The 23,870-nt window shown below is 47.1% G+C and overlaps 1 protein-coding gene across 2 annotated transcripts in view; it reads right to left on the bottom strand.

The window, feature by feature from the left end:
• The window catches only part of GPR137B (G protein-coupled receptor 137B), a 52,432-nt gene that overhangs the window by 15,255 nt on the left and 13,307 nt on the right, over positions 1-23,870 (bottom strand). For both annotated transcript variants that reach the window (XM_006746082.3, XM_081824335.1), the window contains exons 2-5: positions 17,266-17,315; positions 11,491-11,713; positions 9,381-9,530; positions 6,704-6,832 (exon numbers count right to left, since the gene is read on the bottom strand). In XM_006746082.3, the coding sequence (XP_006746145.2) occupies positions 6,704-6,832; positions 9,381-9,530; positions 11,491-11,713; positions 17,266-17,315 (552 nt within the window). The remainder of the gene's footprint in view (positions 1-6,703; positions 6,833-9,380; positions 9,531-11,490; positions 11,714-17,265; positions 17,316-23,870) is intronic.

Below are 23,870 nucleotides of genomic sequence, written 5' to 3'. Positions count from 1 at the left end.
GTGGGGGGATGGGGGAGGTGGGTGAAGAGAATTGGGAGTACACTTACCCTGATGAGCACTGAGAAATACATGGAAGTGCTGAATCACTATATTGTACACTTGAAACTAATACAGCACTATATGTTAACTACATTAGAATTTAAAAAAAAGTTCAACACAGAGTTACCATATGACTTAGCAACTGCTCTCCTAGATATGTACCAAAGAGAAATGAAGACTTTTTTTAAAGATTTATTGATTTGAGAGAGAGAGCGCGTGTGCACGTGCGCATGCTTGTGGAGGGGGGAGGGGCAGAAGGAGAGGGAGCGAGAATCTCAAGCAGACTCTATGCTGAGCAGGGAGCCCGATGTAGGGCTTGATCCCGGGACCCTGAGATCATGACCTGAGCCTAAACCAAGAGTCCGATGCTTAACTGACTGAGCCACCCAGGCGCCTCTGAAGACATGCTCACACAGAAACCTACACACTGATGTTTATAGCAGCACCGTTCCTAAGAGCTAAGAAATGGAAACAAGATGGGACATATCCATACAATGAAATATGATTCAGCCACAAAAAGGCATAAAGTACTTATACATACTACAATATGGATTAACCCTGAAAACCTTACGTTAAGTGAAAGAAGCCAGTCAGAAAAAACAGACACTGTAAAGTCCCACTCCGTGGAACTGCAGTGTAGGGAAACCTACAGACACAGACGAATAGTAGCTTAGGGGCCGGGGGAGGGGAAGTGATAGCTAATGGGTATGGGTTTCTTTTTGAGGTGACAAAAAATGTTCTCAAAACTGGGGTGATGCTTGTGCATATCTGAATACACCCCAAACCACTGAACTGTACACGTGACACGGCTGAATTGCATGATATGGGAATTCTATCCCAATAAAGCCGTTCAAGCAACAACAACAAAAAATATGGAGATTCTCAAACTTCACAGTGCATTCAAATCACCTGGGGTGCTTCGTATTTAAAACGTGGGTTCCCAGAAGCTACCCCAAGTACCCTCAGGACTCCGATGTGGATGGCAGAGAGCCCACTTTGAATACAGTTACATTGGCCGAGTGCTGCTGGGTGGGGAGGCTTATTTACACCGACCGAATTATGGATCCAAATGGTAGATAACAGTTTAAAGAAATTCCCCACCTGCAATGTGCTTTTTTTTAAAGTCAATGAACAGGAATTGGGTTATAAATTCCGCCCCCCCAACACCCACGCTAAGAAATATTAGACTGTTTTTTTTCCTCCAAGCAATTATAGGAATTACAGATAGCAATAAGATTATTACTGAGTCATACAAAGTAGCAATTTAGTTTCTCCAAACCTTATGCCAAAGAAAGCCACAGCACAGCACCGTAATTAACATTATGGACTTGGGAGCCAGACTGCCTGGGTTTGATCCCAGCCCTGTCTCCGCCAGGCCACATGATCTGGAGCCTGTTTGCTCATCTAAGCATGATAATAGTTTCTATCTCAGAGGCTGAGTGTGAGAATTAAAGAACAGAATATATTTAAAGTGCCTAGCACATGGAAGCACTCTACAATGCTTGGCTGATTTTACCAAATTCTGCAGGTGCAGATGGCCTAAGGCTAGTTTACGAACACTGGCACTTCCCCAAGCCAAATCTGACACCCACATTCCCTGCTAATGAGAGTTCCTTCAGGAGTAGAAACGGGAAAATGTTTTTCTATTTAGGATTATGCATCCCTCCCGCTGAAGTCACTTCCTTGTAAATTAGGAGGAAAGATTGTTAAGGGCATGAAGAATCATTTTAATTCACCACTCTGTTGTTGTAGATGAGCACTTATCCTCAGTGTGGTCCCTGAGATCTTTTCAGGCATCTTCAAGGTTTAACTATTTTCACGATTAGCGATTAGGGTATTAAGACGTGACTTGCCTTTTCCACGGTCTCAACACCAGCACGAATGTCGCGAAAGCCTGTTGCTCGGGCACATGATCAAACAGTGGCACTAGCCGCCCGGCCACCACTGTGGTCACCACCACTACGCAGTCAGTTAGAAAAACCATTTCACTTAGGGGCGCCTGGGTGGCTCAGTCGGTTAAGCGTCTGCCCTCGGACACGGGCGCCCGGGTGGTGCCATGAGTTAAGCACCTGACTTGGTTTCGGCTCAGGTCGTGATCTCAGGGTCGTGAGATCCAGCCCCGCATCGGGCTCCACGCTCAGCGGGGAGTCTGCTTGGACTCTTGTTCCCCCTCTGCCCCTGCCTACCACCTGCTTCCTCTCGCTTGCTCTCTCTCAAAAATACATAAATCTCAAAAAAAAGAGAATGCCTGTGACAAAGCAATCCAAGTTATTAGTTTTATTAAATCTCAGTCCTTGTCTTTTTAATATGTTAGATGACAAAATGAGAAGCAAGCATACAGCACGTCTGTTGTGAGAAAAGCGGTTTTCAGGGAGAGACCCCGTACAGCTGTTTGAGTTGTAGCTACCTTTTCTCATGCAACTTCACAACTCAGACAAACCATGCTTTTTCGGACATGGGTGTTTGGCAGACCTTGTCTTGAAAGTAACTGAACTGTCAGACGGGTGGACAGTATTTATCACTGATCAAATCTGAGCTTTTAAGCAAAAATGAAAGCTTTGGAAAACTGGTATTCTCCCACCATGAGCTTGATGGCATCCCAGTACTTAAAAGATTTTCCTGAAATGATCAGTGGTGATATTCAATAAGTGAATTTTAGCATTCGGAAGATCTGCATAACTCAGTAAACCAATATTTTCCACGTGACCAATATAAAAGGTGTGCGTGGGTAAAAGATATATATTCAAAGTGCAAGATAAACTGATGGATGTTAATGTTTGACAATCTGAGGAGTTAACTGGTATGGTTTTAGATTCCATATTGCAACTGACTTTTAAGAAACCACAACTTGTTCACTTTTGATGCATATCAAAGAAAAATATCCACAATTATGTTAAAGGGTATTAAATTACTGTACTTTACTGCAAATATCTATTTCTGTGAGGCTGGGTTTTCTTTACATACTCAACCAAAACAATGTATCACAACAGATTGAATGCAGAAGCAGATGGAACCCAGCTGTCTTCTATTAAACCAGATACAAAAAATCTGAAAATTTTGAAACAATCCTACTCTCCTATTTTGTTTTGGAAAATGTTCTTTTCTCAGAAAAAAAATTATGGTAACATGTAATGGGCTTGTTTACAGTGAATTAATATTTTTTACAATTTTAGACACACACATACACCCCTCCAAATAAGAGCTTTTGCAGGTCCTCAATAATTTATCAGTGTAACCCCGAAGAGTCAAAGAATCTTGAAAAAGAAGAACAAAGCTGGAGGCATCATGCTCCCTGCTTTCAAACGATATTACAAAGCTACAGTAATCCAAACAGTATGGTACTGGCATAAAAACAGACACACAGATCAATGGAGCAGAACAGAGCGCCCAGAAAGAAACCCACACTTACACGGTCAAGTACTTTACAACAAAGGAGCCATGAATACATAATGGGGAAAATGACAGTCTTTTCAATAAACAGTGTTGGGAAAACTGGACAGCCACATGGAAAAGAATGAAATCGGACCACTATCTTACAGCACACACAAAAATTAACTCAACATGGATTAAATACTTGAATGTAAGAACTGAAACCATAAAACCCCTAAAAGAAAACACAGGTGGTAAGCCAGGTGAAGCCACATCAAATGAAAAAGTTTCCATACAGCAAAGGAAACCATAAACAAAATGAAAAGGCAACCAACTGAATAGGAGATGTTTGCAAATCATATATCTGATAAAGGGTCAATACCCAAAACATATGAAGAACTCCTACAACTTGACAGCAAAATATAATCCAATTAAAAAACAGGCAAAGGACCTGAACAGACATTTTCCCAAAGACCTACAGACGGCCAACAGGTACATGAAAAGATGCTCAACATCACTCATCATCAGGGAAATACAAATCAAAACCACAATGAGCTATCACCTCACACCTGTCAGAACGGCTAAAATCAAAAAGACAGGAAACAACAAGTATTGGCAAGGATGTGCAGAAAAGGGAACCCTCGTGCACTCACTGCTGGTGGGAACATAAATGGGTGCAGCCACTGTGGAAAACAGTATGGGAGTTCCTCAAAAAAGTAAAAATAGAACTACCCTATGACCCAGCAATTCCACCTCTGCGTATTTCTCTGAAGAAAATGAAAGCATTAATTTGACAAGATACCTGCACCCTCATGTTCACTGCAGCATTATTTACAAGAGCCAAGACATGGAAACAACCTAAAAGCTCACAGATGGATGAAAGGATAGAGAAAATATATCTATAATGGAATATTACTCAACCACCAAAAAAATCCCCACCCAAATCCTGCCCTTTGCAACCACATGGATAAACCTTGAGGACATTATGTGAAATGAAATAAGTCAGACAGAACAAGATAAATACTGTATGATCTCGCTTATGTGGAATCTAAGAGCAAACAGAGAAAACCCCAGCATGGGTATAGAGAACAGATGGGTGGATGCCTGAGGTGCGGGATGGGGAGTGGGTGAAATGGGTGCAAGGGTGAAAAGGATACAAGTTTCCAGTTACAAAACAACTAAGTCCTGGGGATATCACATACGGCACACTGACTAGTTCGTAACAGTGTGCTGCATATTTCAAGGTAGTCAGAGTGGACCTTGGAAGTTACCACAAGGAAAAACATCGCACCTGTGTAGTGATGGATGGCAAGCAGACTTACCAGGGTCATTTTGTACCATCTACAGATACCCAAGCACTACGTTGTACCCCTGAAATTAGTATGTCAATTATAGCTCAGTATAAAAAAGTAATCAGTGTAAAGTATCCTGAGACCAAAATGTTAAGAATCACGGCTCTAAATAATACTCCGAATAGCAGACCTAGTCAAGCACAGTAACTAAGTAACTCCATCTACACAGAGTGTGCTGAGGACGGGTGTCCCTGGATAATGAGATCTGAGAGTACACATTAGTCTGTATTCACTTAGTAAAACCGTACTTTGAACAGTATCACATTAGCCTTCCTCTCGTTAAGGTCGGAAATCTACTCTCCTTCAGGCTGCCTTGGGTTTCGGGAGCCCAGTTCTGAAGCCTCTGAAACTCGAGCTGATGAAAAGGTACACGCAGAGCCTGGGGGAGGCCTCCACGAGCTCCGGGAGTCTGCTTTAGGGACCCCTCACAATCCCCTAGGCAAGCAAGGTGCCCAAAAAACTTCAGGGAAGGAAGGAAAACAAGGCAACTGGTCTCTCGGCCTAGAATCCACTGCCTACCTGTCCCATTTCTGCGCCAGGGAGCCTGAAGGGTTTAGGATCTGACTTTACAGACGCCTCCAGCCGTTCCCAAAGCAAGTAAAGGTCAGATGAAGTGCAGGGCCACGGTCCTGCAGCTAAAAATAATGGAAGGGGAGGAAACAGATCCCGAGGTCTAGAAAACGCTACCCGTTGCCTTCTCTGCAAGGGCCCCAGTCAGGCTGCGCTGCCCCACCTGCCCCAGGCCAGGCTCGTTTTCCCTGTTTCTGGCTCATCGGTGACTATCCAGAGCTGAGTAAGAAAAAACAGGGTAGGGGCCCCTGGATGGCTCAGTCGGTTACGTGGCCGACCCTTGATATCGGCTCAGGTCGTGATCTCAGGGTCATAGGGCTCCACACTCAGTGGGGGGGTGTGCTTGAGATTCTCTCTCCCTCTGCACCTCCCTGCCGCTAGCATTCTCTCTCTCAAATAAATCTTCAAAGAAAAAAAAAAGAAAAGAAAAGAAAAAGAAACAGTAGAACACAACGGGTTGGTGACTATATCTGCTTTCCTTCCCGCCCACCCACACTTGTCTCGCATTGGCCAAAAACCATTCACTACAGTTTTCCGTGGGTTTCATAGATCAGTGACTCAAAATGCTACCACTCGTTAGTGTGGCTGGAATAATTTATGGAGCAGAAGCTCCCAGGAGTTTCCTCACTCTCGCAAGTTGTGCATTTTCTGTCCTGTCCTCATAGACACATTTATGCAAAGCTGGCTGAGCAGACACGGGACCGAACCAGGGGAGTGGGGTTAGCATCCCTCATGATGTTTTTATTTCCGTATCACCGAGTTCCCAACTCACCGTCTAGCATAACACAGGGATGAAGAACTCGAGTACAATTTTCTATTTTCCTTTGCTAAAATAAAAGCTTATATATTTAGTTCGCCCCAAGTCAAGGCTCAGATACCAGGGAGACTGTTGTTGCGTTAGGAAAAATAATCACTATCTCCAGGCCTTGAGATGCAACTTTCATTTCTTCTGGAAAAGCTAAGCTGAAAAAATGAATTTCCCTCAAAAAGAGTTAAGGCAAAAGACCATCTCGGACAGACAAAGGAACTTTTTACATCACAACAGGATGGAAGAGGCACGCTCCTGAAAAATCTAAGGAGAAAACCAGATTGCATGCTTTGTGATTAGAAGCAGGAGATATTTTCTGCAACTAGAAGATGGTTTACTGGGCGCCTGGGTGGCTCAGTCATTAAGCGTCTGCCTTCGGCTCGGGTCATGGTCCCAGGGTCCTGGGATCAAGCCCTGCATCAGGCTCCCTGCTCAATGGGAAGCCTGCTTCTCCCTCTCCCTCTCCCCCGTTTGTGTTCCCTCTCTCGCTGTGTCTCTGTCAAGTAAATAAAATCTTTAAAAAAAAAAAAGAAGAAGAAGAAGAAGAAGAAGATGGTTTACTTACAAGGTCCTTCGTAGGGTTTCTAACTCGGAAGAAGTAAACGACTAAGGTGGTGGGTAAGAGCTCCCACACAAAAAGGACCACTCCAAATACCACGTATCCAGCATCTCCCAGCTGATTCTTCAGATCCGCCTGTTGAGAAGCAAGGGGAGGACCTGGAGTCAGCAGGCTGGGAGTGGAGGGAAGAAGTTTTGCTGTGATTCTTCCTAACATGCACAGAGACTAATTCTAATACGGTGTGATTCCTCTCCCCTACAACATGCATGTTGAAATCAGGTAATACTACTCATGGTCAGGACCTCAGGAGGGGAGTTATTCCAACCACACAGGGCAGATAATTCTCATCTTCAAAACAGTCAAAAACAGGAACTGCCAATCTCTGATGTTTATTACTTCACCTTCCAAAACCTTCCTTATATCCAAGTTAAGTCTCTCAAATTTAAGTTGATTTTCTTTCCTTCAACAATCAAATAAAGGAGATGTTAGGTCACTCCTTCCCAAATTTTTGAGAACAGCATACAACCGTGACCCTCTGTCTCATCCCTGGGATAAACACATCAATTTTTAAACTTCTCTTCCCATTCTCCACATCCTATTCTTTATCCTTTAAAGCTTGTTGCAGGCAAGATCGTCTGGAAAAAAAGCTGTTCGGAGCCCAGGATGTTTGTCTGGACCAGTGGGATGGCTGAATGGGCCTTGTGTGTCTTCTGTCCCCCTCCTGCAGGGCCCGGGGCTCAGGGCGCAGGTGCACAGTCACGTCTGGGCAGCTCTCCCACAAAGGGCAGCATTTCGAACAAAGTGCACCAAAAACGAAGCCATGAAGGGCCGATCACCTCAACAGAGTCCTTTTGCCTTCTCTAGGGCATCGTGTTTGCAGGGCAGTAGCCAGAGCTGATCAGGCTGCTCCAGGACGCCGCCTCCCCAACTCCGCACCTCGCACCCCATCTCTAACTCAGCCCAGCAGCACGCTGTCCTTCTTTGCTTCTTCGCTGCTCGTGGCCGCCTGTTAGGTTTGCTCCTAGGTTATTTTGGTTGCAACACACAGGTCTAGACAGTCATAAATAAATATTCCCCCGCTAAAAACGAAATTTTAAAAATTGTGTTATTTTAAATGTGTTATCATTATAAGCCCTCAGCTGAAAGAAACACAATAATTATTTTGTTAAAACCTAACCTCTCGTTTGATGGGTATGGAGGAGTTTCAGTTTGGGAAGATAAGCACGTTCTGGAGACAGCCGGCAGTGACGGATGCCCAGCCAAGAGGACCGTACGCTTGAAAGTGGTTACAACAGTAGCTGTGATGGGTATTTTACTGCAATGAAATCCTTTGGGTCTTATGAATAAGTCTCTAACTTATTGTTTCAAGTTTTGATTTTTATATATTTGATTTTCTCGAAACAGGGCACACCACCTTCAGCAGTGCCTTGCCCGAATTTCTCCCATCCTGTACGGCTGGGCTCGGTTTGGGTGGTGGTGGTGGTTTTAATCCTTCCTAACTCTAACACCTTCCCCGTGCCCCTTCTGAATTTCGCCTTGTCCTCACATGTTTATCGGGGTCATTTAATGCCTTCTTCTAGAGTGTGACTCCGGTCCAGGGTGTGATCACTGCTGGGATTTTAGAAGTGTGTTTGTATATAGTTGAGCATTCAGCATTTTTCCAGGAAAAGTTAAGGAGCTTTTTGCAACTCAATCCAGTAGACGCCTATCATAAAACAGAAGTTCTGTTTATTGTAATGGCTTACTTGTGTGTCTGTTTTCCTCAGGGGACAGAAACTGCTGTGGGCAGGGGGGCGGCCTGTGTGTGTTTGTCCCCCCAGCACTCGGTCCAGCGTGACAGAGAATCGCTGTTTCTCAACTGAGAGGATGTCACCTCATTCTCATTCTTTTTTATTTTCAGCTTTTGGGAACAAGAATGCCAGATGATATGTCACTACCTTTGTTCACTGCTTTGTAATTGATAATTCATGAGTTTCTAGAATATATTAAATGGGAGAGAGTATCATAGGGAGACCATTGGTAAAATGAGCTTTTACCAACACCTTCATCCCCTGGTCATTTTTGTCTCAGTTTCCTCAAATGCTGTCTCCATGCTCCATTTTAAAAAAGCCACAGTTTTAGGGGCATCTGGGTGGCTCAGCTGGTGAACTGTCTGCTTTCAGCTCAGGTCATGGTCACGGGGTCCTGGGATTGAGTCCCAGGTCCGGCTCCCTGCCCAGCGGGGGAGTCTGCTTCTCCCTCTACCACTCCCCCCTGCTTGTGATCTCTCTCTCTCTCTGACAAAATCTTAAAATAAATAAATAAAAGCCACAGCTTTATGTATTTTCTGAAACCTGCATACAATCTGTTTTACCTTGGCAAATTTCAGCCTTTAATAAAGCCATCTTACATTTATATGGAAACACTTAAAACCTTTCTAAGTACTGCTTGTCAGGAGAGCCCCAGAAACTAGAAGTATGTGTGCACGTCCACATGTACACCTAGATGCTAGTTCTCTCAGAACACGTGAACTGGAGCAAGGCAGGTACTATGATCCCATTTGACAGATGAGGATGCAGATACCACACAGGTAAGTGATGGTCAAGGTCACCCAGCAACTGAGCAGCAGAAGTGAAGAGCTAATACCTCTCGGTCACATGGGGTGCTGCGAAGCAAAGAGTCGCTGCTCAGGGTGCCCACTGACCTGGTCTGATACGTTGTACCAGTCGTAATCAAAGGAATGGACGTTCTTGCTCTGGGAGAACGACAGGATGAACAGGTTGTAGCAGGCTCGGGAGGTGTAAAGCAGGATGATGGTCACTCCGACAGCTGTCACTTGACACACAGAGGAGCCCTGAAAAACAGGGAGCTATGAAGGGAGCACCCATTCCAGGTCTAAGACACCAGCCTCGTCCCAGAACCCGGCCTGGGTTCAGAGTTCATAAACCCACACCCAAGCCTCACCTCATCCCACAGCCCCTCCTCAAATGTCAAATGATCTTCATACAGACGCTTCAAAATCTGGGAGTTGATTTGGAGATGCCTTAAAATGTGGGCCACTGGCCTAAAGCCCAGGTTTGTAAGAATGAGAAAGTCAGGTGGCTTATGCTATTCAACCTCCAAGATGACCCCCTGACTTAGGAGCCCACTGCCCAGCCTCTGGCCTGGGGACAACTGAGCCCAGCAGGATGGCACCTGGGAGAGTGGGGTCCCGCAGACCGTGGCCCCGGGGAAGGGAGCGCTTCCTCAAATTCCAGAATCTTCTAGGCTGGAAGCACTGGAATTCCAGTATCACTCCAGACTTGGAATTACATGGAAATCGGTGATTTGTCCCATTTATGAAGCTACCAATTTACAGTCAAAGGGCCCCTAGCAAGAAACGTATAGTTAACGTGACCAAAAAACTGAAACTGATTTTTGAAATTTGACTTTGGAAGTCACTCATTAACCAGGTATTATTTTATTTTGTCAGTAGCAGTTTAATAGCTTGTTTGCCACAGGGGTGATCTAAATGGTCATTTGGCAGCTGAAATGTAACCCTTCCCGTAAAAACCATGATTCTGTTTTTAAAAGCCCGGGATAGCCCTCACATGGGAGACAATATAAACAAGAAAAAGTTAAGGCAAAATCCAGTCAAAAATCTGTCAAAACTCAACAATGAACAAACTACTCCTGCCATACTCAAGTCTCATGGGACCTTGCAGAGGTCAGCCAGATCTCGGCTGCCTCACTAAGGCTTGGTGTTTCTGAAGTCAGAGGCCCAGATTTTAGTCTACTGGTCACCACTGAAGACACGATATCATGGGAGACGGAGCTCCTCACGGTCTTCGGACGGAAGACTGATTACAGCCAGGTGGGCCGAGTGGCAAATAAGGCAGACGGTGGAGCTGTGGGGGGGTCCCACCAGTCAGAGGGGTCCACCACAGGACACGGTTCCGGAAGGTTAGAAGCAGAGGAGTTACAGAAATCACTCAAGCATTGCACAAGTGAGAAAACCAAGGCCCCCTCCTAGGCCTCCACACTTCCCTGGGCTTCCCAACCAAGGGAGACTTGGGATGAGGCCGAGCAGGGCCCACGAGCGTGTCTGCCCTTCCCTATAACTCCGGGGAAGGGCAGAGAGAACAGAGATTCTAGGGTGTGCGGCAGAGCAGCAAACCAAACTTGCCTCCCATCCCGTCTGGCTCCATCTCTGACCCATCAGCAGGAGATGCTTGCTGTCCTGAACTCCAGGGGGCAGTGTCCACTGTCCTGTCACAGGATCATCAGTGCCGAGGTGAGCCTCCATCTGAATCTGATGGAGCCTGCGGCCGGACTGCCCAGTCCAAAGCCGGGCTCTCCACCTACGGGCTGCAGAGGGCAAGCCAGAGCGAGCTGTGCCCCGGTCTCCCGGTCTGTACAGTGGGTAGGATACCTACTCCCGGGGATCTGGGAGGACTCCCTGAGCTTATGCACGCCGAATGCTGATCTCAAAGTGCCTGGAACACAGCGCACGCCAGGCGTGTGTTTCTGCCAGTATCACCACAAGCAATCCTGCGAGTCCTTTAAAATGGTGGCTAAACACTGTATCTATAAACCGGAGATTACCCCCCTGCCGGTAATTCTGCACACTCCAATACACCTGCAGCCACCTCGAAGGAACTCTTCTTGCGTGCAAAGTTCAACAAGCTACCTAGCTCTGTGTTTGGGCAACCAGAGTACGGCCAATCGTTTGTGGGGGGTCAGGTGTGAAAGGTATTTGCTGAGTTTTGTTGGCAACCAGGAAACTACCTTTATAGTCAGTTTAACCAAGGGCTCTTGACCACATTCCCACCTACCTTTGACTCCAAGTAAATGTTGGCTAAGGACATCTTGGAGATTTTGTAGAGACAGATGGAGAGAGAGACGGCACACAGCACAAAGAGGGTGTCGTTAATGGCCACGCGCACAGAGACAATGACCTCCCTCTCCCAGTTTCCTGTCTTCACCAGCACCGCGCAGGTTACATTCACCAACAGGAACACGAGGCTGATGAAGAGCGAGGCCAGGTAGAGGGGTAACCTAGAAAGGACCAGAGAGAAATGTAAGGCACAGCGCCCTGCAGGCTGGCTGTACGTTCTGGATCAATCCAGAAGGAAAATGCGGTATTTTTTTGGTTAACTGCTAGAAGCAGAACATGCCACAGTTAACACCCAAGAGTGCAGATTTTGGAGGTAGCCGTTCTCAGATTCAGATGACAAATCAGCTACAAACAGTGCCCTCAGGAAGGTGCCCTCTGAGCCTCGCTTGTCCTCTCTCCGGGAGGTGGTGCAGATCTGCCACAGCCCCTTGCCCAAGGCTGAACGGAGGCAAGCTGGCCGGGTCCCTGGCCGTTTTTAACCTGTAGATTCCCGGAGCCACACACTTCTTTAGTGACTGGTGCAAGGTCTATAGAAAGACTTCTCAGACTGACTAAAACCAAAGTCAGTAGCCTCAAGCTTCTCTTCAGGACTGTCCATATTGTTTACTTCCTTCAATAAACATGCAAATAAGGAACAGATTTGCTTGGCTCAAAAATAGACTGGGTCTAAGCTGACTACATTTTAAATCCAAAAGATGAAAATTCTCAACTATAAGTGGTTTTGAAGCTAGAGAGTGTCTTCCAAAGCTGTAACAGACCAGGACACAGAAACCTGCATAAAGGGCACCGGGGTGGCTCAGTCAGTTAAGCATCTGCCTTCAGCTCAGGTCATGATTCCAGGGTCCTGGGATCGAGCCCTGCATCGGGCTCCCTGCTCAGCGGGCAGTCTGCTTCTCCCTCTTCCTCTGACCCCCTCCTCGCGCTTGTGCTCTCTCTCTCCTTTTCTCTCTCAAATAAATAAATAAAAATCTTTAAAAAAAAAAAAAAGAATCCTGGATGATAATCCCAGCTCCAGACGTCATCACTGACAGGACCCATGGAGGGGGGTACACAGGGAGAAAGACAACGTGTAAGTAAAGGGTGAAGAAGCCAGGCATAACTCAAAACCGACCAAGTGGCACCCACGACAGCTAGTATGATGTGGCTCCAAGCCTCCATCCCACACTCCTTCCTTCTCCTCCCCACCTGCCCTCATCTGCCCTGTGCGACCCAGAGACACACAGAGCCGAGACATCAGGCCAGTCTCTCGGCCACTCTGGGCTGCGTGTCCTTATCCATAAAAGAGAGATGAGGACTCTCATCCTACCTCAAAGAGCGGCGGTGAGAATCCAGTGGGTCCTGTGCCTTCTTGTTATGCCTCTGTCCTCACCCCACAGAGCCTTGAGGTCTCACCCCTGCTTCCCCTTTTGTCAACAGCAACTTCTACAAAGTCTTCACCTCATCCCGTCATTCCTTCCTCCACAGGAACTCCCCTGCTGACCCCACGCTCTCCCAGGCCCCCATGACCTACTCCCAAATGGAAAGGGGTCAACTCTTGGCCGCCATCTTTGCCCGCCTTCCTGGAGCTCCCTTGTCCATCGCTCCACAGCCCTGCGCCTGCACCCTGTTCCTCTGTCTGAGCTTGCCCCTGGTTCCTCTTCCTCCCCCAAAGTGACAACACCCTTGGCTCTCTCCTCTACCCCCTGGGAAATATGCTTACTCTTGCAGGTTCAGTTACAGCCTCGGACGCCTAAGTTCATGAAGCTCATCTTGAGCTGTCGCCCTGTCCTACAGCCAGACTCACGTTCCAAACAGACTGCCATGGAGGCCCTGCCACCTCAGACCATGTCCAAGCCTAACTCCCGATGTTCCCCCTCCAGCACTCCTCTTGGTTTTCCCATTTCTCTGAAAGGCACCACAACCTTTTGTAGACTCCTAAACTATAAAGATCTCTTTGATTGCACCCCCAGCTTAATCAGTTGTCAAGTTCAACAGATTCTTTATTCCTACTTCCCTAGTTGTGAGCCCCCTTTCCCATCGTCACCAACCACAGGGCCTCATGCTTCTGCCTAAAACCAATGTGATGGTGTCCAGACTGACCGCCACCCTCAACCCCACCCTGGCACCCTCCAATCCCTTATACTTCCAATCAGTCTACGGAGCCAGGTCAATCGATGGGCGCCCCACATGCTAATTAAGCCAGTCTATGTGCTGACCTGAAGCCCATCCCTGTGTCCCCACCCCCCTGTCTTTACACAAGCTGATCTTTCTGCCTAAAACTTTCCTGCCCCTCCATTTTGATCCCATCCTGTTCTGCAAGCCTCTAGGACCACCTGCTAAACAGAATTCTGTCCAATATTTTTAGGATTTTATTTATTTATTTGAGAGTGCGTGCGCACACACAAAAGCAGGGGGAGAGGCAGAGAGAGAAGAGAAGCAGCTTCCCCGCTGAGCAGGGAGCCTGACGACGACATGGGGCTCAATCCCAGGACCCCGGGATCACGACCTGAGTTGAACTGCATGGTATTGTCTTAAAGAAATTGGCCGTGTTGTGAGACTTGAAACAGTATGGGCAAAGTACTTGTAATCCAACATTAAGGTCAAAGTCAGAAAGCAAAATCATAAATGTGGCAGAACAACTCTGCTCTGGGAAATGGATATGAAAACCTATGATGGAAAACATCACTGTGTCTCCTCAGAGTTGGAGGAGGATTCTGTGGGGCAGGAGGGGGGAGTTCACTAGATTTGGTTTCTTTCTTTCCACACGTCTATATTCACAAACTTCCAATCTTTTTCTATTTTATAATTTTTTCTAATAAGCTTATATAACTTTTATAATGAAAAAAAATACCTTGCAAAACTTAACTTCTCCCCCTGGGCCTGCAGCTCTGGGAGAGAGAGAGAGATTTGGAGATGTGGAGAGCGAGCGGGCTGGGGGGGGAGGGGGGCGGTGCAGAACAGATCATATCGCAAGGGTGCGTTTCCATGGCAATAGCGTTTTACACCCTGCCCCAGAATTACTTCTTCTCAGCTCAAACCACAGGGTCAGGATAAACAGTTTATAATGAGAAAAAAAGACCAACGGAAAAGGAAATCGGTGGGACCCTGCATCTGGGAAGATGACTTTGCTTGTGAGCCCAGAAGGATCGGCAAGCGCAGAGATGAGTCTCTAAGGCAGCTGACCACACGGGGCTGGGGACAGAAGTGCCAGGCTTGCGGGCTGCCAGCTAATTCGACACAGAAGAACTCTGCTACCTCCCACGGTGAGGGGATAGTATTAATGGCTTATAAAGCGTTGTTTAAATTTCTCTCCTGAGATCTTAGATTCCTTCCAGAACGGAAAAGCAAAGCCCGGTTCATTATGCTTTTTACTCACTAAAAAAATCAAAGATGGAGGGAAAACAGTTAAAAATGCTTAAAATCAGTGTTCTTGAGCTCCCCCTGCCCAGTATTCACACTTCCTAAGCCAAAGATCGAAAAATATAGGCTAAGAAAGAGAAAAACTGAGTCAAATGAGTACCAACTCCAGCAAAGCTGAGAGCTCACAGGTGTGTCAGGGAAAGGGGGGACTTCAGTGGAAAATGAAGTGGTTCTTGGTTGGGCTGAATATAAATCATCTTCAAAAACATGGAGCAGCTAAAGGAGGAGCTTGGGGTGAGAAGTTTCGACTAGTTCTAGACTGATGGTTTGTGTTTCTTTTCAGATGAGTTGTGGTTCAATTAGGGAAGCCGGTCTATTTAGAAGCCAACATACCAAAGCATCTCAAGGGATAAATCATGGCCTGAAATGTCTGCTGTAGCATCTGGCTTAAGAGAAGTGGGGAACTGAACAGAGAAGACAGAAGATGGGCGTAAACACGAAGAACTCTGAGGATTTCTTCATTATAACATCGGAGTTAATAGGATCCTCCCATTGGTACCTCACCCTCCTGGCTTCGAGAAACTCTTCTACCTTCTCCGGCCCGAACATCTCATCCAACTGAATTTCTCCTGGTCTTCTCCCTTCGTCTCTGCAAATCCCCTCCCACTAAAAACAGCCTATCTTGGGTGTCTGCACTTTGGTTCAAGGATCAAGCACTGCCCCACGCACACACCTTCTCATCTAATAGACCCCATCCCCCAAGGGCTCAGAGGCTGAAAACTTTTGAAACAGCCTTCCTTTCTGACCAGTGCTTTCGTATTTCACTTCTAGAAGATACCACATTACCTCAGCCTCAACCAACCACTTCCAAGACAAGACCAGCTCCATGATCCAATCAGAATATTCTTCCTCCTCCCCAATCTTCACCCATTTTTGGCTCCCCAGTCCCCCTGTTTGATCTACATTTCTAGTCAAGAGGCTGGAGGTAGAGATTATGGGTACGGAGGAAAGGCCAGCTATTTTGTTACCAGAGAAGGGAGAGGATCGCGTACTTGGAACCGCTCCTTTAAAGGGTTCTCCTTAGGGCCAACATTTTTCTTGGTGGACCCTGAAGTCCCAGTTGAGTAGTCTGGTAGAACCATACACCAAACTACCCAAAAAGTAGTGAACAAAGACTTCAAGATCAGATGAGAAAAACAAACATGGCACCATCAGTCTCATGACTTGTCTCTTGGCCTGAGTACTGTCATATTACTTTCTGAATTTCAGTTTCCTTGGATATCAAATGGAGATCAAAATATACATTTTCATGATCTTAAAAGTTCTCATCACAGGAAACAATTTTTGTAACCATGTATGTTATAATGGATGTTAACTAGACTTACTGAAGTAATCATTTTGCAATATACACCAATATCAAATCATTCTGTGGGATACCTGAAACTAATATATTGTTATATGTCAGTTTTATCTGGAGAAAAATACGCTTTCAGAACTTTATTTTTTTTAAAGGTTTTACTTATCTGAAGGGGGGAGAACGCACAAGCAGGGCGAGTGGCAGGCAGAGGGAGAGGGAGAAGCAGGCTCCCCACTGAGCAGAGAGCTCGACGTGGGGCTCGATCCCAGGACCCCGGGATCATGACCTGAGCTGTAGCAGATGCTTAACCAACTGAGCCACCCAGGTGCCCCACTTTCAGAATTTTAAATAATAAATGTTTATAAATTTAAAATTATATATTTAAATAAAATACAATATGCATACATTTTTACATATTTTTAAAATCACGAAAGAATCAAATTTTCATTTTGATTCACGAAGGTAAGTGGCTAAAATCGCCTTTCCAGAAATGTCTGCCCATGCATGCCATTGGAGCTCTCCTCAGCAGGGACATCAGAACACCGTGTACCTGCCCCATGTCTTCTGAATGCCTTGTCTCCCCTTCCCCTCTGATCAAATCTGACCAATCTTTAAGCCACTGGTTTCTTTGCTCTTGAGGGTGCTGGGGTCACAGACATCTGAAAATGTGGGGAAATCTATGAACCGTCTCCACAGGAAAAACATGCCTATCCACCTCTTCTTATAAACTTGGCATGTGATTTAAGGCATTCCCTTCCAGATTATGAGCCTCTCCTTTCAGCCCGGCACGGACTGACTTCTTCCACAAAATTCCTGGGACTCTCAACAGTACACAGCAGCCCGGGGCAGAGATTGCTCATTCCGTGAGTGGTTGTGTTGTTTAGGACATCATTACAGCGTGTTTGCTCAAGGACACAGACTACATTTCTGCTTCAGGGTGCCTAACCTGAGTCTTAAATAGTCAAAAATATATTTGCCAAATGAGGATGGAAATCCCCCCCCGCCCAGGGTACTTACCGGTATTTGAGTAATTCTGGAGAATATTTTGACTTGGCTTTGAAAATCACCTGCAATGACAGAACAACATGGGGGTTGGGGATACAGCATACTGTCACCAACAAACCAACATCATCACTCGGAACTCCTCTTTCCCTTTATACCCAGGTGCCAGGGCCCATGTTCGAAACTGAGATGTCTGCTTTGTCAGAATGTTTGTTAAGCTAAAGATCTTCCAAGCTATCCACACAATTTCCAAAGTAAAGATATTTTAAAATGATGAAAATGGTTAAAAAAGGAAAAAATAAAGGTATTACTGGTCTACCACTGCCAAGTATTTCTCTTATAAGATTCGTATTTGAACCCGTATTTCCCTTCAAGATCAACAGTCTGCCCTCACCCTTTCTTAGAATTTTCACTGGCACCAAATTCACGTTGTTTGAATGTAAGTGTCCACCTACCCAGGGCTCAAATTCTGCAGCCCACTTTCAATGTCTCCGGGCTATAGAAGCATCAGACGACCATTATCTATAGGAGAAATGTCACGTGTTGGAATTTCTCCACATCTTTTGTGTCCTGCACCATTGCTAACGTGTCCACGCAGAGTGCAGCGGCCGGCCTGGCAGAGCCTCTGAGAAGGCGAAGAGGGGAGAGAAGGTAGGCAGCAGCTCACGCTCCAGCCCCAACTGTGACATGGCCACTAGGCCCACAGCGCATGCACACGGGGGCTCCTGAGGCAAGCGCAGGTGCCCACAGGGGTGCTGCGGGCCTGGCTGGGGAACTGGGATGGGGTAAGGTACATGTGCTCATGCTTGTGCTCTCCTGGATCCCTGGTGTCCATGGGGCGGGGGCACCACTGGGAGAAGGGCGATGCCCTTGCTGTGGATGCTATCGGGACCTTCATCCCCTGCTGCCCACAAGCCCTCGGCATGGAGATCCGAAAGCCGCCCCCAGCCTCAGCCTGGCCTGCTGGCCCTCTCGGTCCCGCCTCTCCCCACCAACCCCTCACACGCTCTCCTGCTTCTCAGCTCTCTTTGCATTTGGTGCTTCTCCCAGGTTTTGCTCAGCCCCTGAAAATATCTAAGGAGCAGATACATTGCCTGAGCTGGATGGAGTAAAAGACAAGGGAGAACAGGGTGAGCATGATTCCTGGGGGAGGGGAGGAGAGAACAGGCAGCTCTGGGACCTCTGAGGCCACCCAGGGGTTAAATATTGTTGCCCCCTTGCCTGAGGAAGATGCAGTGAGAAATCCGTGCAAGAAGGATATCTGAAAGTAACCCCAGGAAATTCTTCAGCAGATCCCAAGTACGTGGCTAAGTGTGCTGATGCAGATGCACAAGGGAGCCTCCACAGGGACTGTATGGGTCAGTTCCCAGAATACATATGCAACAGGAAAAGCCATTTCCCTCTGGGAGCTTTCTAAAAGGCATTCTTCTGAGGACCCTCAGTAGATAATTCTCAGACTTACATGTGCATGAGGCCCACTGTGGAAAACAGTATGGAGAGCCTTCAAAACACATAAAAAAAAGAAATACCATACGATCTGGTAATTCCACCACTGGGTATTTACCCAAAGAAAACAAAAACACTAATTTGAAAAGATATCTGCACCCCTATGTTCACTGCAGCATTATTTCCAACAGCCAAGATATAGAAGCAACCTAAGTGTCCCCTGACAGATGAATGGATAAAGACGACGGTATGTATATACAATGGAATATTAATTGGTCTTAAAAAAAGAATGAGATCTTGCCATTTGTGACAACGTGGTTGGACATATGGTGTATTATGCTAAGTGAGATAAGTCAGAGAAAGACAACTACCATATGATTTCATATAGATGTGCAATCTGAGAAAACAGAACAAAACAAACAAACAGACTCTGAAATGCAGGAAAATGGTGGTGGCCAGAGGAGAGGTGGGTGCGGGGCTGGGCAAAATAGGTGAAGCGGATTAAGAGGTACAAGCTCTCAGTTATAGAATAAATAAGTCACAAAGATGAGAAGTACAGCATAGGGAAGATATTCAGTATTGTAATCACGTGGTATGGTGACAGATGGTGACTGCACTCATCACAGTGAGCACTGAGTAATGTATAGACTTGTCCAATCACTGTGTTGTACACCTAAAATTCTTAACAACACTGTGTGTCGATTATACTTCCATTAAAAGAGAAAAAAAAAAAAAAGAATCACCTGGGCAACTTGCTAAAGATGCAATCTCCTTCAGAGGGGCCAACCCCGTGGGTCTGGGGAGGGGCCCAGGAATCTGCAAGTTAATAAATTCCCTGGCCCAGGTGATTCTGATTCAGCTAGTCCAAGGACCACCTCTTGAGAAATATTGCTCCTCTTGACTAGCTTTGCAATCATTCATTTAAAACACGCTGAAAGAGGCAATCACAATGATCAGTGGACACAGAGAGTCAGGGCACAGTGCAAAGAACAGAGATCGGGGGACGCTCGAGGTCCCCGGACAGCCCCCCAGACACACACACTCCTGCCCTCCCTCCAACGTCCAGTAATGCGCTGCCACTGGGGGACTCCCAGAAACAGACTCCTGGGGAGGGGGAAGCACAGAGATTCCCACAGACTTCACAGGAAGCAAATCTACCAAGCTTCACAGGTAAGCATTCTGAACTTAGAAATGATTTGGTTTCTGACATGGGTTCTGTATCTGTCCTAAATTGTTTTTGGAAGGAAGGAGGGGTTGACATCACAAATAAATTGAAATAAGACAAACAGGGGACAAAGGACACTGCCCTTACTCTAAAGGGATCCTGAGTCCAGCTTTACCTGACAATCTCCCCTGGGATTTTAGGCAAGTCTCATCACCTTTGGTGTTTCTCTGCAGCCCATAAGGAGAAATGTTACAAAACAACCACTCTTAGGAATAAGGAACAGATTAATACATGACTCCAAAGTTTTGCTACAAAATATGACTGATTCACACAACACAGAACAACAGTTTCAGAAAAATCCTTCTTAAATAGTACTTGGGGACCTCACTTTTAATTCTTGTTTTAAAATTTTAGTAATTCTTAATTAGGAATTCACAGATACCGGATGCCTGAGTGGCTCAGTCAGTAAAGCATCTGCCTTCGGCTCAGGTCATGATCCCGGGGTCCTGAGATCGAGCCCCACATCGGGCTCCCTGCTCGGCGGGAAACCTGCTTCTCCCTCTCCCACTCCCCCTGCTTGTGCTCTCTCTCTTTCTCAAATAAATAAAATCTTAAAAAAAAAAAAGAATTCACAGATATCAAAGTGTAGAGAAGAAACTACAGTATTTTAAAAAAGTGCTTAACCTTGTCAATACCCAAATATTTTTAATGTTGTGCCACACTTAGGGGGCTTGGTTGGTAGCAGGTAACCTCAGCCGGAGTGACTTAGGTTACTCATTCACACCAGGCACAGCCCAAGGGCACTCCATGGGACAGCATCCCCCAGACGGGGCATGAGGTGGTCCCATCCTGTGGACTCGGCTCTGTGCAAAGCGCTGGAAGGACTAAGAGAAAAATATGAGCAGTCCTGCCTTCAACAGGCTTAGAGCCGGAGAGGAGAGACCCAGAGGACACAAGATGGGATGCAGACCAGAAAGGCTCCAGCCTCAGCTGGTCGAAGCTCAGGCAGCGAGCAGGTGAGCAAGCCGTGGGCTCTGCCTCGTGGTGGGCACATCAGCCTCCTCTGCTCCCCAGCCCCGTCCTGCCGCCCTCTGGCACTTGCAGCTCCTGGTGGCAGGGAGAAGTATGGGTGGATCAGGGTCAAGTCATGGCGAATCAGGCTCCCTGCTTGCTCCCCCCACCTGCCCGTGCTGGGTCTTCAGGGCCAGGATGTGCAGAATGAAAGACCCAGCCAAGAGCTGAGGAAGGAGGGAAACACAACCCACCTAGTCACCTTCTTTATAAACCCAACAACAGACACTTGTTGACTTCCTGCAGCCCCTGGCCTCTGCAGCTCATCTGCACACGTTGGGCTGGGAGTGGACTGAACAGAGGCAAGTGTGGGAGGATGGCGTCCAAGGCCAGCCTGGACCCAGGACACCCTTCCCGGAACATGGTGAAGGATGGGGTTCCCAGCCGTGACTGTCAAATGTTGGGTCTAGTATTGCAGCCATCTAAGCAATCCCATGCTTTGTTCCAACACTTCCACTTCTACAAATTTATTCTGAGGCAGGGCTTCTCAAGGTGTTCCTACAGAATTGAGAACTAATAAATGTTACTGGAAATAAGCCTCATGTGATCAAATACATTTAGAAACTGTTAGGCTAAACGGTTTTTCCCTGCAGGAATTTCCCAGTCTTGAAAAGACTAATACCTGTTGTAAATCTTCAAGCAAAACATACGGCATGCAGTTTTCCAAACTTACTTGGCCGCTTATGGTCTTCTGAGTGTTCCGGGGCACAGAGTTTGGGAAACACTGCCCTACGCACCAAGCATGGATGGACACTGTTCACCGCAGCCTTAGTAAGACTCACAGTAATTATAACACAACAAACAAGAAGGAGAACTTTAAAATGATATTCAGACCCCCCCCCCCGCCCCTTACACAGGGCCACCAGCCATGCAGCACACAGAGCTCGAGGGGCCCACAGGTGAGGCGTCCCACCCTGAGGGGGGCCCTGGGCCCCACCCCGCTGAGCTCAAACTCATCCCTGCCTGGAGGGAAAACGTCATCACCAGGGAAAGGCACAATCTGATGGTCAGTAAATCATTTGATCCTCTCGAAACTAAAAGCCAAGGTGATAACCACATCAAAATACAAGCCCTGACCGTGATTTGTAAAAACTCGATCCACTGCTGATCATTTGTGACACATCTATGTCTTAAATGCAATTGGATCTATTCAAGCTGTGCTAAGAAAATCTTCCTTCATCCTTCAAGTTAATTCTTAAGGTTAAGTTCCTCAGAGTTGCATTTAAATTTCTGGCACTTTAAACTGCAATATTCTGTTATTGTGTATACACACACACACACATACACACAGAACAAGTATACGCACATACAGATACATGTATACGTGCCCACACACGTATAAATACATATATATGTGCATTTTTTACAATACAATTTTTGCCTCCATTAATTAAAATGTATAAATGTCCGGATCACGTTTCCAGCAAAATAAATCCAAACTCTCCTACCCACCCCCACCCCAATCTGTGCTTCAAGATACGTCATTAAAGGTTGTTCTTGCCCAGAACTGGAGCTAAATGTTCTGGGTAAGCCCTGCTCTCTGGCCTGCCGGGGATCCCTTATCTCGCTGCCCATCTCCTACAGTCTGCGCTGGCTCCCGCTGACCTCAGCAGGAACCCAGCTGGGAGGAGACAGCTCCTGAGGGGGAGGCAGACAAAGATTAATTACCCTTTCCCATTTTATTGTGCTCCTGACAGCACGGGCTTTGCCTGCTTAAGACCCATAAAATCGGAGAGAAGGAAGACAGAGACCGTGTGAAAAGCTAAGGAAAACTTGAGGCCAGACAAAAATTCAGATCATTCCCACATTCAGATTGATGGAATTCACATCAGGTCCACCGCATGGTGCACTGAATCCGGACTCAAGAACTGTAAAAATGGGGACAAGCTGGTCTCTGACCTCAAGAAACTCACAACCAGACACAGACATGCCAGCAGTGTGAGAAGAGGAGAGGTGTAGAGAGGTGTGAGGTGATCTGAGGAGGTGTGAGTAGGTGTGGGGAGATGTGGACAGGTGTGAGGGGGTGTGCAGAGGTGTGGGGAGGTGCAAGGAGGCAGGAGATGGTGTGGAGAGGTGCAGGGAGGAGTGAGGAGGTGTGAGAGGGTGTGGGGAGGTGTGAGAGGGTGTGGGGAGGTGTGAGTGTGAGGAGGTGTGATAGGATGTGGAAAGGGGTGAGAAAGTGTGAGGGGGTATGGGGAGGTATGAGGAGGCACGAGATGGTGTAGGGGGGTGTAGAGAGGTATGAAGAGGAGGTGTGAGAGGATGAAGTGTGAAGGGGTATGAGGAGATAGGAGAGGAGAGGTGTGAGGGGGCGTGATGAGGCATGAGGGGATGTGAGAGGGTATGGGGGGGTGTGAGAGGGTGTGGAAAGGGGTGAGAAGGTGTGAGGGGATATGGGGAGGTGTGAGGAGGCACGAGATGGTTAGGGAGGCATAGAGAGGTATGAAGAGGAGGTATAAGGAGATAGGAGAGGGAAGGTGTGAGGGGGCATGATGAGGCGTGATGAGGCATGAGGGGGTGTGAGGGGGTGTGAAGGGGTGTGAGATGAGGGGAAGGCACACGAGCCAGGGGCTGTGGGGGAATGTGAATATGGCCCGAGGAGGCATGAGGCGGGGAGGCGTGAGGAGAGGAGGCTGCCTGGCAGGGGGCACCTCAGCGCCCCGGGGAGGGCCGCGTCACAGCAGCAGGGCTAGGCCAAGGGGCAGCAGAGCAAGGCAGGGAAGGCCTGACAGGCCCTGGGCGGCAGCGCAGGAGGGGTGCGGTGGGGTAACAGTCAGCAAGCAGAGCTGTGCTTTAAGAGGGCGCAGGGGTGAGGACGAGAAGCAAAGCGCCGCTGGTGGGTTGAGCAGGAAGGTGAAAACGGACGCATGTGTTTAAAGGCACATCAAAAACAGAAGGTAGGGGAGTGGTGACTCAGGTCAGGGGGGTCTGGGGAGAC

Source organism: Leptonychotes weddellii, chromosome 6 (assembly GCF_054177405.1).
Source record: "Leptonychotes weddellii isolate Sample4059 chromosome 6, ASM5417740v2, whole genome shotgun sequence".
NCBI lineage: Eukaryota > Metazoa > Chordata > Mammalia > Carnivora > Phocidae > Leptonychotes > Leptonychotes weddellii.
This window is presented reverse-complemented; position numbering and strand designations above follow the sequence as displayed.